This window comes from Carassius carassius, chromosome 4 (genome assembly GCF_963082965.1).
Source record: "Carassius carassius chromosome 4, fCarCar2.1, whole genome shotgun sequence".
Lineage (NCBI taxonomy): Eukaryota > Metazoa > Chordata > Actinopteri > Cypriniformes > Cyprinidae > Carassius > Carassius carassius.
The window spans coordinates 22,531,982-22,546,635 of NC_081758.1; the positions used below are offsets into that span (position 1 = coordinate 22,531,982).

The window sequence follows — 14,654 nt, forward strand, 5'->3', positions numbered from 1 at the left end:
CTGTTGTGATTATGATGATGAACCAGCAACATTCACCCCTTCCTCTTCTCATTGATGAAGCTGGTTACTATTTGATTGTATCATATCATTGTTCGGTACAATTTATTCAGTCTTTTCGCTATTTTCGACTAAATAATTTTGGTTGCCGAACATTCGGTGCATTCCTAGTAATTTATTTAGAGAGAGTTACTGTATTTATTTAGGCCGTAGAGGAACATTATGGCTCTACAGTATTACATATTAACTTAGTTAGCTATGGACCTTTTACATGTGGGTACTGTAAAACAAATTGCTGGTGGGATTTTCTTTTTCTTTAGCCTTTTATTATTTTGATTTTCAGTCTGAAAGGCAGATCAGCTACTTTATGAACCGCTCGGTGATCGTAGTTGTAGACTGCTTGCATAGTATTTAAATCCAGATTGCAGATTTATTGCAGATAATGAGACATTTACACATCAGGTTTTCCAGGATGTGGGCTGCTGCTGAAAAACCACATGTAGAGGCTTACAAACTGGCAATGACCGATCCTTGTTAGCCAGTAATATTTTCCCACAATGATGTTGTCAGTGATCATTAGGGCTCCATATTGACAGATTTCACTAATCGATTTGATTTGGTTCACAAGCTCTTAATTCGATTCAGTTCTGTTCCTGATTGCATGATGTATTGATTCATTTGGATATCTATCCAGTACAGTACATGTACATTTTTCTTCTGTCAACTAATGCTGTAAACTGGTTCTTGATATTATACATTTCAGTAAGTACTTTAACTCAGCCTTTGTGGACATGTTGATTTATTCATCAAATCATAACCACAAGCTTTGATGATGACACATAGGTCCAACTTTTCCTCTTTTAGTACATTCCACTTCACCTCATTTATTAGTTTCCTCTGCTACTGTTACTAGCCATATTTGATTCTGTTCTTTGGCTTGTAGTTGTTTTGTGCTGGCCAAGACAACAGTGAAAGATGAGAAACCAGTCTCTCTTCACCTTGTGTCGAGCAGACGGGTATCTTCAGTCTACTGTATACCACACCTACTCAGGTGCCATGTCATCAATCCCGATTGATTTTCCTCAGAGGCATTTGTCTAGCATTTGCATGAGTATGTTGGCTAATATTCTGTCCACCGTCGCTCTCTATTACTTTGACTGGTAAATCTGTGATTTCCATGGAGGGCTGCATTTCATGGTGATTGCAAAAGACTACTGAATTATGACATTGTGAATCTTGACACATTGTGAACTGTGAGCTTTGTTTTACGTCTCCAATCCAAGTGTCTGGTGGTTCACTCACCTAATTAATTGTTTTTGGAATTGTTTCTTGGAAGGTGTTTATGCAATATTCCTAAAAAACAAAGGCTTCAAAGGCTTTTATCGACAATTACATGACATTTATGCAAAGAGTCAGTATTTGCAGTGTTGGCCCTTCTTTTTCAGGACCTCTGCAATTCGACTGGGCATGCTCTCAATCAACTTCTGGGCCAAATCCTGACTGATAGCAACCCATTCTTTCATAATCACTTCTTGGAGTTTGTCAGAATTAGTGGGTTTTTGTTTGTCCACCCGCCTCTTGAGGATTGACCACAAGTTCTCAATGGGATTAAGATCTGGGGAGTTTCCAGGCCATGGACCCAAAATTTCAACATTCTGGTCCCCGAGCCACTTAGTTATCACTTTTGCCTTATGGCACGGTGCTCCATCGTGCTGGAAAATGCATTGTTCTTCACCAAACTGTTGTTGGATTGTTGGAAGAAGTTGCTGTTGGAGGGTGTTTTGGTACCATTCTTTATTCATGGCTGTGTTTTTGGGCAGAATTGTGAGTGAGCCCACTCCCTTGGATGAGAAGCAACCCCACACATGAATGGTGTCAGGATGCTTTACTGTTGGCATGACACAGGACTGATGGTAGCGCTCACATTTTCTTCTCCGGACAAGCCTTTTTCCAGATGCCCCAAACAATCGGAAAGGGGCTTCATCGGAGAATATGACTTTGCCCCAGTCCTCAGCAGTCCATTCACTATACTTTCTGCAGAAGATCAATCTGTCCCTGATGTTTTTTTGGGGAGAAGTGGCTTCTTACTGCCCTTCTTGACACCAGGCCATCTTCCAAAAGTCTTCGCCTCACTGTGCGTGCAGATGCGCTCACACCTGCCTGCTGCCATTCCTGAGCAAGCTCTGCACTGGTGGCACTCCGATCCCGCAGCTGAATCCTCTTTAGGAGACGATCCTGGCGCTTGCTGGACTTTCTTGGACGCCCTGAAGCCTTCTTTACAAGAATTGAACCTCTTTCCTTGAAGTTCTTGATGATCCTATAAATTGTTGATTTAGGTCCAATCTTAGTAGCCACAATATCCTTGCCTGTGAAGCTATTTTTATGCAACGCAATGATGGCTGCACGCGTTTCTTTGCAGGTCACCATGGTTAACAGTGGAAGAACAATGATTTCAAGCATCACCCTCCTTTTAACATGTCAAGTCTGCCATTCTAACCCAATCAGCCTGACATAATGATCTCCAGCCTTGTGCTCGTCAACATTCTCACCTGAGTTAACAAGACGATTACTGAAATGATCTCAGCAGGTCCTTTAATGACAGCAATGAAATGCAGTGGAAAGGTTTTTTTGAGATTAAGTTAATTTTCATGGCAAAGAAGGACTATGCAATACATCTGATCACTCTTCATAAAATTCTGAACTATATGCAAATTGCTATTATAAAAGCTTAAGCAGCAACTTTTCCAATTTCGAATATTTATGTAATTCTCAAAACTTTTGGCCACGACTGTACATGGCTTCTTCATCTTTGGTGATGCAATATATTGCCCATTATATTTACATAAAAATTAATGTCACCATGTTTTTTGCATTCCAAATGTGCCTGTTCTTTTGCAGTTTCTCGTACATAATGTGGTGTAATGTTAGTCTTGAGTAGGGCTGGATTAATAGTTTTGGATTAGTTTTAGTTTTTTAAAATGACGTAGATTCGATAACGATTCTCTAAAGCCGTGAACTGATCTTTTCCGGTAATGATATTTATTTCAGCACACGTTAAAACAAGATCTGATTAACGTGAATCTTATCATTACTCTTCTCCACTACATGTCACCCTCTTATTTACCTTGCACGACGTTACAACGGAAAGCCTGTCATTCATTCAGCGCTTATCACGGCCGAGATACTGTTGATGAGAACCAAGAACAAAGACATACATGTGATTCGCACAGGTGAAATACTATAGGAATACTATAAATCTGCGGAAGCATTTGATATCACGCATGAGGCGCCATGATTTCCACAATCAATGAATGGAAGTTGGGGCGTTGCTAACAAAATGGATGCAGATCTGAATGCCAGTTTGCAGTTAGTTGTGAGGGGATTTCTCTCCACTGGATTTGCCGGCGACACCCTAGAATGAATAAATGTTTATTTATTGAAGAAGATGATGACGAGAACAATCAACGGCACAAAACATGTCTAATGCGCGTGCGTTATAAAAGGGTTTCATTTTCATTTGATTAGGATAAATTCATGTTTTTTAATGTCTTCTTCTGATTACCAGAAAAATTAATAAGAATATTTTATAGGGCCCTATTATTGTTTAAAAATGACCCTGTACAAGAAAATAATAGGTTTAAAATACAGGCCTGTGGTTCTTCATTTCTTTTTATTAATTCACCATTTGTTAACTAATGTTACGGTTCATTTTTTAGAAATATCAATACCATTTGTATTAAAACTATATTCGAGAATCGAATAGAGAACTTGTGACTCGAATCAGGACATCTGACAGAGTGTGTGTTTATACTCTGCAGGAGGCAGATGGAGACGACAGGCTTGCTTTCCCCGGTGAAGGGGAGGGAGAAATGGAGGGCGACTCCAAAGCAGACACACCAGACATGCAACCTTCCACAGATAACACTCCACAGTGTCTCAACAAAGCCCTGGAGGGCTTGTCATCTAGGTACCCAATGACACTGAGCTCATGTGCAACTCCCGAAACAATCAACATCAGCGTTGTGTGCCTGTATGGATGTTTAGGCCCCGGTTTAATGCACATAGGCAACTATGAGTCTTTGAGGTTTTACAAACATATTTAACCTGTTTTCACTGGGAAAATAAGAAACCCATACACTAATATTCTTTATAATCTTTCCACACATGAAGGATGTTTTGGTTAAATCAGTGCCATGTAAAATTGATCCGGTTAATCTTTGTAAACTGACACATAACCTCATAGCGCATCTTATTGCACAGATATTTAATTTGGATCAATAACACCGTCTCTAGCGATATTTGATATGCAGATAAGGTTAGGGGTCGGTTGACAGGGTAATGGGCTGTCGAAGAGATTAAACAGGATCTTTATTAGAAACTATCCTAATCCTTGTCAGTTTTGCTGAGCTTTTGGTTGGATTTGCAGAAGCTTCTTTAAAAAGAAGGTACAAGGCATGCCTGAATGCTGGCGCCTGGCTACCCATCTCATTTTGTGATGATGATGCACTTTTTTTTCCAATCCCTCTCCTTTCTGTTTCTCTCCATTGACAAATTCCCTCCCATTCTTTTCAGTGGCTTGCATGAGTTGTGGCACCTGCAAACAGTTTATAACACTCTGGGCCAGAAAACTAAGAATTCACATCTCTCATGGCGCCACAATAGCCGCATTTCCACTGTCGGGCCAGTGCGAGCCAGGGCTTAAAGCGGTCCGGACGTGGCTAAGAATAGCGCAGGGTTTCCACAGTGGAGCCTGAAGCTCCGCTGCGCGTCACTAAAACACACCCTTTACACGCCTCTCAGGAACAACGTCATGCAACCTCATCATTTCACCAACAAAGAGAAGTTATCAGAAAACTAAGAAATATGTCACTGGAACATGCGCGATCAAAAAACGAACATGATACAAGCAGCCGTTTGTTTGCATGCTTTGTTATATATTCAAATTCAAAAGCATCGATGTTTTAACTATAGAATAAGTGATACATTGATCATATTGATTTAATTTATCAGGACTCAAAATTAATCACACATAAATAAACTTATTTCTATTTTATTTATTTATTTTTAACGCTTATGAAAATAGCCTGCTTATTCAGTCGAGTCTGTTTCTGTTTGTAGCCACATATAGAATGAATGATAATATCTCTATTTTTATAAAAGCCCCCGAACAAAAACATTATTCTATTTTTTTATGATAGGCAACGTGAGCTAAACTCTCGAGAAGAGGCTTGTGACAGATAATGTAAGTTACTAAATAAATACACGATTGTGATAGAGAATAAGAAGCTGACGTCTGATTTCTTCAAGCGGTCATATTTACCATGTTTACTATGGTAATGTTAATGCCCAGCATGCATAGTCTTTTGCATCGTTTATAAATATTTCTGCCTTGTATGGTGATTATAATCCACATCAGATCAAGTTATTTCAAACACTCGCTGCTGACTAAGAGTGAGTTTTGAGCTCAACTTATTTTAAAAAGTCTTTAATGCTGGTTAATGCTTAAAGCTGTTATCTCTCTGAAATGATCCGCGCTGACGCTCTCCAGACACGGAGAAACTCCGCCTTTGTTCATAACCCCTCCTCTAGCCCCAGCTGGCCCGCTTTAAGCTCGATAGTGGAAACACGGCTATTTATTACATTTATGGCACCATCAGCATAATAAATCTATCCCATCCGTTTTGTTCTCACAAATCTCAGAATATCATAAATACTGTACATCTTCAAGGTTCAACAGTGAAGCTTAAATCAAACAGAAATTATTATCATTGTTTTGTTCATGCCGTTTCATTCAGTTATACACACCCACATTTCAACAGTGGGGAAATCAAATTTGACCCAGCTTCATTTCACCTCTTTCATAGGCTTTTAGTTCATTTCAAAGTGAACACAAAGGGGAAATGTCATCTATACCCTTAATAGTGGAAGTGGGGATTTGCCAGCAAATGTATCTTGTTATACAAACTGTTTAACTGTCCTGACTGTAGTTTTCTTGGTTTCTGCATTCAAACTGATTAAAAATAAATAAATAAAAAAATCTCAACAGGTGGAAAAACTGGTGGATAAGAGGCATATTGTCATTGACAATGATCGTTGGCTTCTTCCTCATCATCTATTTGGGACCCATTATGCTTATATTAGTGGTAAGTATGAGTACAAACCATATATGTACAACGACAAACACTATTAACTAAACAAACACACTGACCACTGGCTAGCCAACATTTGTGGTAACTATAGAAAGCATTAACAAACATCCCAGCTGTCCTTCTACAAACCCTTCGGGCCACATGCTGTCATTTAGCTCATTTTTAGCCCTACCTAACTAGACATAATGTAAATATTTTCAATGAAAATTGATATGAATCACTACAGTTTTAAATAGATGTTTGCATTTTGAAGGAATCAGGAAGGGATCAGAGATTTAAAAAGTGCTATTTGAACATGTTCAGCTCTTGCAACATTTATTAACTTTTTTTTATCCCTTTTTTATGTAGGTTATGGGCGTTCAAATCAAGTGTTTTCATGAAATTATAACCATTGGCTACAGAGTTTACCATTCCTATGATCTGCCGTGGTTTAGGACTCTTAGCTGGTAAGTAAAATGCTGACTAGTTACTGTTTAATGCTTTTTCTTTCACCCCTTAATTCTCTCTATCTCTCCACCCTTCCCCCTTCTTTCTGATTATTGTGCTTTACATTCATATACGCACACTGAACTACAAACACACACACACAAACACACTCTCACGTTTTACCAGTCACTTTTTGTCATAGATAAAGTAGTGATTAACTGGACTTGAGCAAAGTGCACTTCCATGTTGGAACCTAGCATAGAGTACACCCCTCCTGCAGGCTTTGGCCTAACAAAACAAGATGACAGCCAAGCAGCTGAAAGGGGCCATGTATTGTTTCCATCAAGTATGTTTCTTGAACTCAAATCTTGACACAAATGCCCCTTGTATTTCAGGTACTTCTTGATTTGTGTGAACTACTTCTTTTATGGAGAGACAGTGGCTGATTATTTCGGTGCACTCGTCCAAAGGGAGGAACCTCTGCAGTTTCTTGTGCGTTATCATCGGTTTATTTCTTTTGCACTGTATTTGGCAGGTGAGTGTAACTGACAGCTCTGATTAAACTCTGCACGGAGACCATCAGAGACTTTTATGACTCTAGGTGAAAAACCCACAGTGCCCACTTAGCTTTTTTTGCATAGTTTATAAATCGTTTATAGATTACATATCTAGAAATAATCCTAATCCTTGTCAGTTTTGCTGTGCTGTTGGTGGGATTTGCTGCAGCTTCTTTAAAGAAATAAATGCAGAGGCGCTGGTCCAACGCATGCCTGTTTTAGTATTCAAAATATGAAATGACTTCATGAAATTTGATTGTATGCTTGGTCACTCTGACATGCTTTTATGCTTTAATTAATATAAATAAGCTGTTGCTCAATGTCAACAGGCTTTTCACCTGCAGTTACACTACTGTTCAAAAGTTTTATTTAGCAAGCTAGTTTTATTTAGCAAGCATGCATAAATTGATCAATGTAAAGATATTTTATAATATTACAAATAATGATTATTTCAAATAAATGTTGTTTTGAACTAACTTTTCATCGACTTTTCTCACTAAACCTGCCACTCTCTCCATCACAGCTTAATGGTCATCATCATAGAGAATATATAACCCAAAATATACAGTTTAAGATATAAACCAGTGTGTTTGTTCTAAATATTTGTCAATGTACAAAATCCACATATCCCATAATGCTGTGTGCTGCTATTATAACAGCAGATATGAAAGCTTTCCGAAACAAAAATTTACGAAGAATGCTTCTCTGCTCTGTCTCAAATACATTTCTTTACATGGGATACAAAATGATACTGTAAACAGTGATAAGATTTCAAATTTCTTCTGTTATGTAGGAAATTAACTGCATGTTATTTGCTTTTTCCAGGTTTCTGCATGTTTGTACTGAGTTTAGTGAAGAAACATTACCGCCTGCAGTTTTATATGGTGTGTATCAGTCATTTATATGCAAGCCAGAACTAAACTGATGATTTCATGCAAAGTCATGTGTGAATCATGTGTTGTGCCTCTGGATACTCAGTAGCCCCATGTCATAATATGTCATAATATCACATTTAATGAGTGTACATTACATGCACTGAGCATTGTAGAAATATGAAATGTTTAAACTAGTCATTGCAAGGCATTTATTTACAGTGTATGCAAGGCAGCACTTTCATTACATTTATTCTGTTCCAGTGGTCCAGAAATGTGGGTTCCATAGTTTTTTACACACTTCATTTAGATTTTGCAATGTACGTAATTCTAGTATTAGGTGCCCATTTTATTAAATAAAATTTTTAATGCATTCATTTGATCAGATCTTTAGTAAAAACAGTAATATTGTGAAATATTATTACAATTTAAAATAACTGTTTTCTGCTTTTAATATATTTTAAGATGTAATTAATTCCTGTAATGGCAAAGTTGAATTTTCAGCAGCCATTACTGAAAACAGTTGCTTAATATTTTTAAAGAAACAGTGATAGTTTTTTTCTTTTTTTTTTTTTTTCAAAAGAACAGCATTTCTCTTGCGATGATGCCCTTGCAATATTTGGATACTGTATTTATTTATGTAATGACATGTTATTGATGTTTTCATTGCACTCCAAAGATAGTGGCTCATAAAGCTGACACACTTAGTGTCATGACATCAGAAATGGTGGCTCTGGTGCTGCTTTTTATCGATTGAAGCTGCTGCCTTGCTAGTACTGATATTTCCTTCAGGACATGCAAATATAGTTTTGATGTAAGTTTCTGGTTATTTTATTAACCAGAAACTGAAGTGTTGAGCTGTTGAGTTGAGTTCAGAATTTCTAATACTAGTCATTGACTGTGCCTTACTTCAGTCAAACCTCTGAATGTCAGTTTCTTTGAGTTTGGTCACACCCATTCCACATCAACTGAAAACCTGGCCGCCGAAACACTCAACAGCAAAATACTTCTTGTTACAGCCAAGTTTGCTTGAGCGCTTAGAATGTTTATGTCTATTTTTGTTTATTTTATAGTCTTAGCTCAGACTTCTGAATTAACATTTGAGAATAAAATTGTATTTCAACACAGTAAGTCACATTGTGATTGTTTGATTGGATATGTGCCATAAATCGCTTTGCATTATCATTGTTTCATTGAGTAGATAACATTTCAATCGTACACTCATTTTGTTTGTGTGTGTGTGTTTGTGCTTGCCATTCCAGTTTGCTTGGACCCATGTGACCTTGTTGATTGTGGTGACTCAGTCACATCTGGTTATTCAGAACCTGTTTGAAGGAATGATCTGGTAAGCCCACCTGACCTGACAGAACTGTCACTCCAACTTGTGTTTCTCAAGCTGTATTCCTGTGTTTCCTGATGTTCCACGTGATGAAATGATAACTAGCTGCTCAAGGGAGAGCAGAAACACTCATTTCTATTCATAATTGTTCACCTTTTAGTTAACTTTATTCAAATATACACTCTAATTCTCACAAATAATTAACTGAAGTTACTTTTCTTTTTCTAAAGTTTTTTCCTCCCAATGTCTGCACAGTTTCTTCCAGAGGTGGAAAGTAATGAATTACATTTACTCACGTTACTGTAATTGAGTAGCTTTTTTGTGTACTTCTACTTTTTAAAGTAGATTTTAAAATCTCTCATTTTACTTTTACTTAAGTATATTTTGTTTGAAGTATTTTACTTCGTTACATTTCAAAACACATTTATTACGGATTAAAAAAAATTGCTCCCTGGAAACTAAAGTAAATAATGGGCAGGAGAACAAACTGGCGCTAAAATCACAAAAAAGAGGCAGATGGACAAGACAGGCATTATGGTGCAGACCCAGCTGAAAACAAAACCCCTTTGCAAGCATGTACAGGTAAGGTAAATACTTGCATTGCTTTGACAGTTTAGAAAAATGTTTTGCACAAAATAGCCAATAAGACAGTGGTGCAGGGTGTGTGGTATATATCCTCTGTGATAACTTCGTAATTGCTCTTTTAATGATGTGCGATTTGACATTATCAGTATTTTGCATAAAACCAAACAAAACTCCTACAGTGCTGTCAAGTCTAGTAGATTAGACGGCCATCATAGCACAGTTTTGCCTCTCTCTGCAATGATGTGTTTCGTTTTGTTGATACTGTTTAATTTTTTTAATTCAAAATAATAGATTTCTTTAACTAAAAACAACTGGTTTGAGATTTATAGGCCTATCCCAGGGGTGTCAAACTCAGTTCCTGTAGGGCCGCAGCCCTGCAGAGTTTAGTTCTAAACCTCCCTCTCACTGTTAAAATATAACGAAGTAATTTTTACTCTGAGTCAAATTTAAAGGAGATACTTTTAACTTTGACTTGACTAGATTTTTAGAATGGTACTTTTACTTGTACTTAAGTAAAATTTAATTAATGCAATGGTATTTTACTTGAGTAGAATATTTTCGCACTCTTTCCACCTCTGGTTTCTTCTCTTCTACAGTATGTGTTTGTAAAATAAAACTGTCATTTGTTCTCTAGGTTTATTGTTCCCATCTCTATTGTAATCTGTAATGACATCATGGCCTACCTGTTTGGCTTCTTTTTTGGAAGAACTCCACTGATTAAGGTGAACCTTTGATATTTGCATCGCAGCACTAAGCATTTGTGATAAACATTCTCCGTCTCTTAATTTTCTGAATTGATGACTACATTTCCATAATTGAATGCATTGTGGATGAAAATGATCTTATCTCAAAACTCTCCGCTCTCTCGCAGCTCTCCCCAAAAAAGACCTGGGAAGGATTCATCGGGGGATTCTTTGCAACAGTGGTCTTCAGTTTCTTTGTAAGTCACCATTAGACCTTTGAGTAAGGGTTTTGGCATCCTCTGCACAGTCCTCATAAACTATATGTACATATGTTTGCACTGCTCTGATCATTCTCTGCAGATTTCACCTTGTCATACATCTCGATTAATGCCTGCACCCTATTGGTCAAACTACTTTTCAGTCATTATCTTCAGCAAGTATAAAAACAAAGCCCAAACTGGACTTTTTAGTCAATTTTAAGGCAGATATGTCCCAGTTTAGACGTATCTGTATGTTGTATGCTCACCTTGCCTTCAAACAACACAAACAACTCTTATATCATTCAGTAACCCTTATGGTATTGTGTGACAACTAAATCCTCCTATTTCAGTTTGCGTACCTGCTATCCCAGTACCAGTACTTTGTTTGTCCAGTGGAATACAACAGTGAGACGAACCGTTTTGCGGTGGAGTGTGAGTCCACAAATCTCTTCATGATACAGGAATACACACTTCCTGCAGTGGTGCAGAATACAGTTAGATGGGTGAGTACACGACGGGGCAAAACTACATACCGTTACAGCTAAGAGATTGTGGCCTAATACAGCTCTGCTGCTCAATATCTAATATTTGAGAGGAGTTGTTTTATTCCTAAATCCTTTGAAATGATAATCGTTTTGTCACAGTTATGTTTCTTTATGTAGTATTGGCTGATAATGATGTCTACATCTTTCTCGTGTCTGCAGAAAACGGTGAACCTTTACCCATTTCAGATCCACAGTATTGCGCTCTCTACGTTCGCCTCTCTGATCGGACCGTTTGGTGGATTCTTTGCCAGTGGCTTCAAACGAGCTTTCAAGATCAAAGTTAGTTCACAATCAGCAGCAGTCACACACAAACCCTTGAATTTGTAACTTGCAGTCTGTGCCTGCTTGGAGTGAGCATGACACCTGTGAGCTTGTGATTTTTCATTTTGTAGGACTTTGCGGACACCATTCCTGGTCATGGGGGTATAATGGATCGTTTTGACTGTCAGTATCTGATGGCAACGTTCGTTCATGTTTACATTACAAGTTTTATCAGGTGAGCTCTCAACTCATTTAGTTACACTTTTTCCTTTCGGAAGAGGACACCATCCATGAAATAGGTGCTAGTGGATGTATTAAAAAACTGAATTTGACACAGCATCCAAAATGACCAGACCAAATGCCAAATGTGTGTAAACATGGGCTTGGGCCAATAAATGAGATTTACTCACGAGTGGGCTGTTACTTTAGAATGAATTCCATTGAACATAACCCTTGGTTTAAGTCAAACTATGACAGATAGTCCTAGTTTAGGTGACACAATTCAAATCAAAGAATTCTATTGAGACTTGTGCATCTTTAACTGAATAATCCCAATGTCATAAACACAAATGTATGTGATATGCTTTATTAATTTGAGTCACTTTGACCCTCAAATGTAATAAAATATAAAAGACAAGTCTAAACCGGCATTCACATTATCATGTCTTGGCAGTGGTTTAGAGTGGAAATTATGTCTAAACAAACAATTTACATTATTAGATATTAATATTTAATTTGATCTATTTATATTATTTTTGCTTCAGTATATATTGCATAATTTTACATAAAATATTTCCTATTATAAATAGATAGATAGTTTACTATCTGTTGTTATTATATTCAGTTTCTTATTAATTCATTGTTTGGTATATACTGCAAACATCACTGTATTGTTTAGCATTTTCTGTATTGTTTAGCATATGGGCATTTCTGTAATCCCAGAGGTCTGCACACACAGGAAGCATGTTTGACCCTCTGTCATTTTTCTCTTCCCCAGGGGACCGAACCCCAGTAGGGTTTTACAGCAGTTGCTTGTTCTGCAACCAGAGCAGCAACTCGGCATCTTCAATACACTGCGCAACCACTTACGAGAAAAGGGCCTGCTGCCCCTTGCTGTGGAGGAAGCCCAATGACAGACGTCCCCACCTCAGCAGACAAAACCAGCTCATGTCCTGTTGAACTAAGCGTTCACCCATGACTGTGACGATACGAGCACACTCCCATCCGACCACAGGAGCTACTGTTCAATGAGAGAGAGTGACGCCTGCTGCAAACCAAACTCTCACTTTTAACCCATTAGAAACTGATCAAATGAAGGAGGAAAATGACAGCAAAATTCTCTTAATCAGAGCCACTGTCTGGGAAACCAACATCGAAGATCTTCCAAGCAACAAAAATACAAAAACAAAAGATCCAAGCACATGGTAAGTGAATGTATAGCACTTTAGGAAGGAGGCTTCATCATTGCACTGATTTTGTGATTCTGGCCTGATGTTATGAGCGTTTGATTTGCTTTGCGAACGCAATAACTCATGGTTTTTGAGATGCCATAATTCTCACGTTTAACATTTTAATGTGAGCTTAATTTATAACGGGGGTCCTGAACTCAAAGCATTACGAAACAATGAGTCTAAAACAGAAGCATGTCTGTAAGTCCTACTGTTACTGCTTAAATAGCCATGTTCTCTTTCCCTTTCACATTACTCAGTGTGTTAGCGTGAGTGCTAGAATGACTCACTTGTGTGTACATATCATCATATGCATTGTTGTACATAGATATTATACACTAGATTATATATATATAGATTATACATTTATTTAAATAATCTATATGGTTTGACAAATTCTATATAATAGGAAGTTACGATAATGATATGCAAAAACACTTGTCTTATTTTCTTAAATCCAGCATGACTAAACCTCTCTAGGTTGTGGACAATATCTTGAGCGGGTTGTTTTCGGGGAGAGAAAGGTGATTTGCCGTCTTCCCCTCCATGACTATTGGTTTTAGTTGCACTGTAACTACACAAGGCGAAAGATTCAATTAGCTTTTGAGGTTTTCATATCAAAAATGGGGGTGGTGCTAGCGCAGTGGATAAGACACATGTCTTTGGTGTGAGAGACCCGGGTTCGAATCCACTGTGAGACACCAATGTGTCCCTGAGCAAGACACTTAACCCCTAGTTGCTCAAGAGATGTGTGACCTCTGACATATATAGCAATTGTAAGTCGCTTTGGATAAAAGCGTCAGCTAAATGAATAAATGTAAATGTAAAAAACACTGGTGCTTTGAGTAGATAGCCAATATTTGAAAACATGTACAAATGTTCTTAGATTTGCACATTGTTTATGTGCTTTTAATTTTTTTTTTTTTTTATGTTTATAGTATCAAACTTGCAATATTGTTTATAGCTGCATTTTAATTTGTTGAAATCTTTCTGAATTCTTTACCAAACAAATGTAAAGAAAGAAAGTGTACCAAAGCACTGGCAATTTTGCTGTAAAAAAACAAACAAAAAAAATGTTAAACCACGATTAATATTGTCAAATGCTACAATCTTACAGTAGAGAACAATAAGATCCTATGAGATTGAATAATTTCTATATTTATTGTAATCAAAGGCACTTACATGAGCAAAAGTAACATCACTACAGGTTACCATCATACATTTTTTTGGCTTTTTGTTAAAGGAAGTGGATTTGTAATAACCTGTGTCCTTTGCCCTAATTGCACATTTGGACTCAGTAGAGTAGTTTGGGACCAGTTGTCAATAGTTGTATTGTAAAACCTAAACAAAAAATGCAGTAAGTGTGACCCCTGTACCTTAATCATTCATGTCTGCAGTAGGTTTACATGTTCCTTTCCTTCACATCTGCTGTCCAGTAGTGAATGTGAATGAGAATGGTGTTTGTAAGTAATATGAACTATATCAGACCAAAACGAGAATGCACCTCCATCTGTCTACAGCTGATTTTGTGG

General features: G+C 37.5%; 1 protein-coding gene across 1 annotated transcript in view; it reads left to right on the top strand.

Annotated features, from left to right (window-relative positions):
* Window positions 1-12,873, top strand: part of LOC132139509 (phosphatidate cytidylyltransferase 1-like) — a 28,450-nt gene extending 15,577 nt beyond the window's left edge. The window contains exons 2-13 of the mRNA XM_059547913.1: window positions 3,816-3,964; window positions 6,044-6,140; window positions 6,495-6,592; window positions 6,968-7,107; window positions 7,955-8,013; window positions 9,264-9,346; window positions 10,560-10,647; window positions 10,797-10,865; window positions 11,219-11,371; window positions 11,573-11,692; window positions 11,806-11,909; window positions 12,672-12,873. Coding sequence (XP_059403896.1) covers window positions 3,816-3,964; window positions 6,044-6,140; window positions 6,495-6,592; window positions 6,968-7,107; window positions 7,955-8,013; window positions 9,264-9,346; window positions 10,560-10,647; window positions 10,797-10,865; window positions 11,219-11,371; window positions 11,573-11,692; window positions 11,806-11,909; window positions 12,672-12,807 — 1,296 coding nt within the window. The 3' untranslated portion in view covers window positions 12,808-12,873. The remainder of the gene's footprint in view (window positions 1-3,815; window positions 3,965-6,043; window positions 6,141-6,494; window positions 6,593-6,967; window positions 7,108-7,954; window positions 8,014-9,263; window positions 9,347-10,559; window positions 10,648-10,796; window positions 10,866-11,218; window positions 11,372-11,572; window positions 11,693-11,805; window positions 11,910-12,671) is intronic.
* The last annotated feature ends 1,781 nt before the right edge of the window (window positions 12,874-14,654 follow it).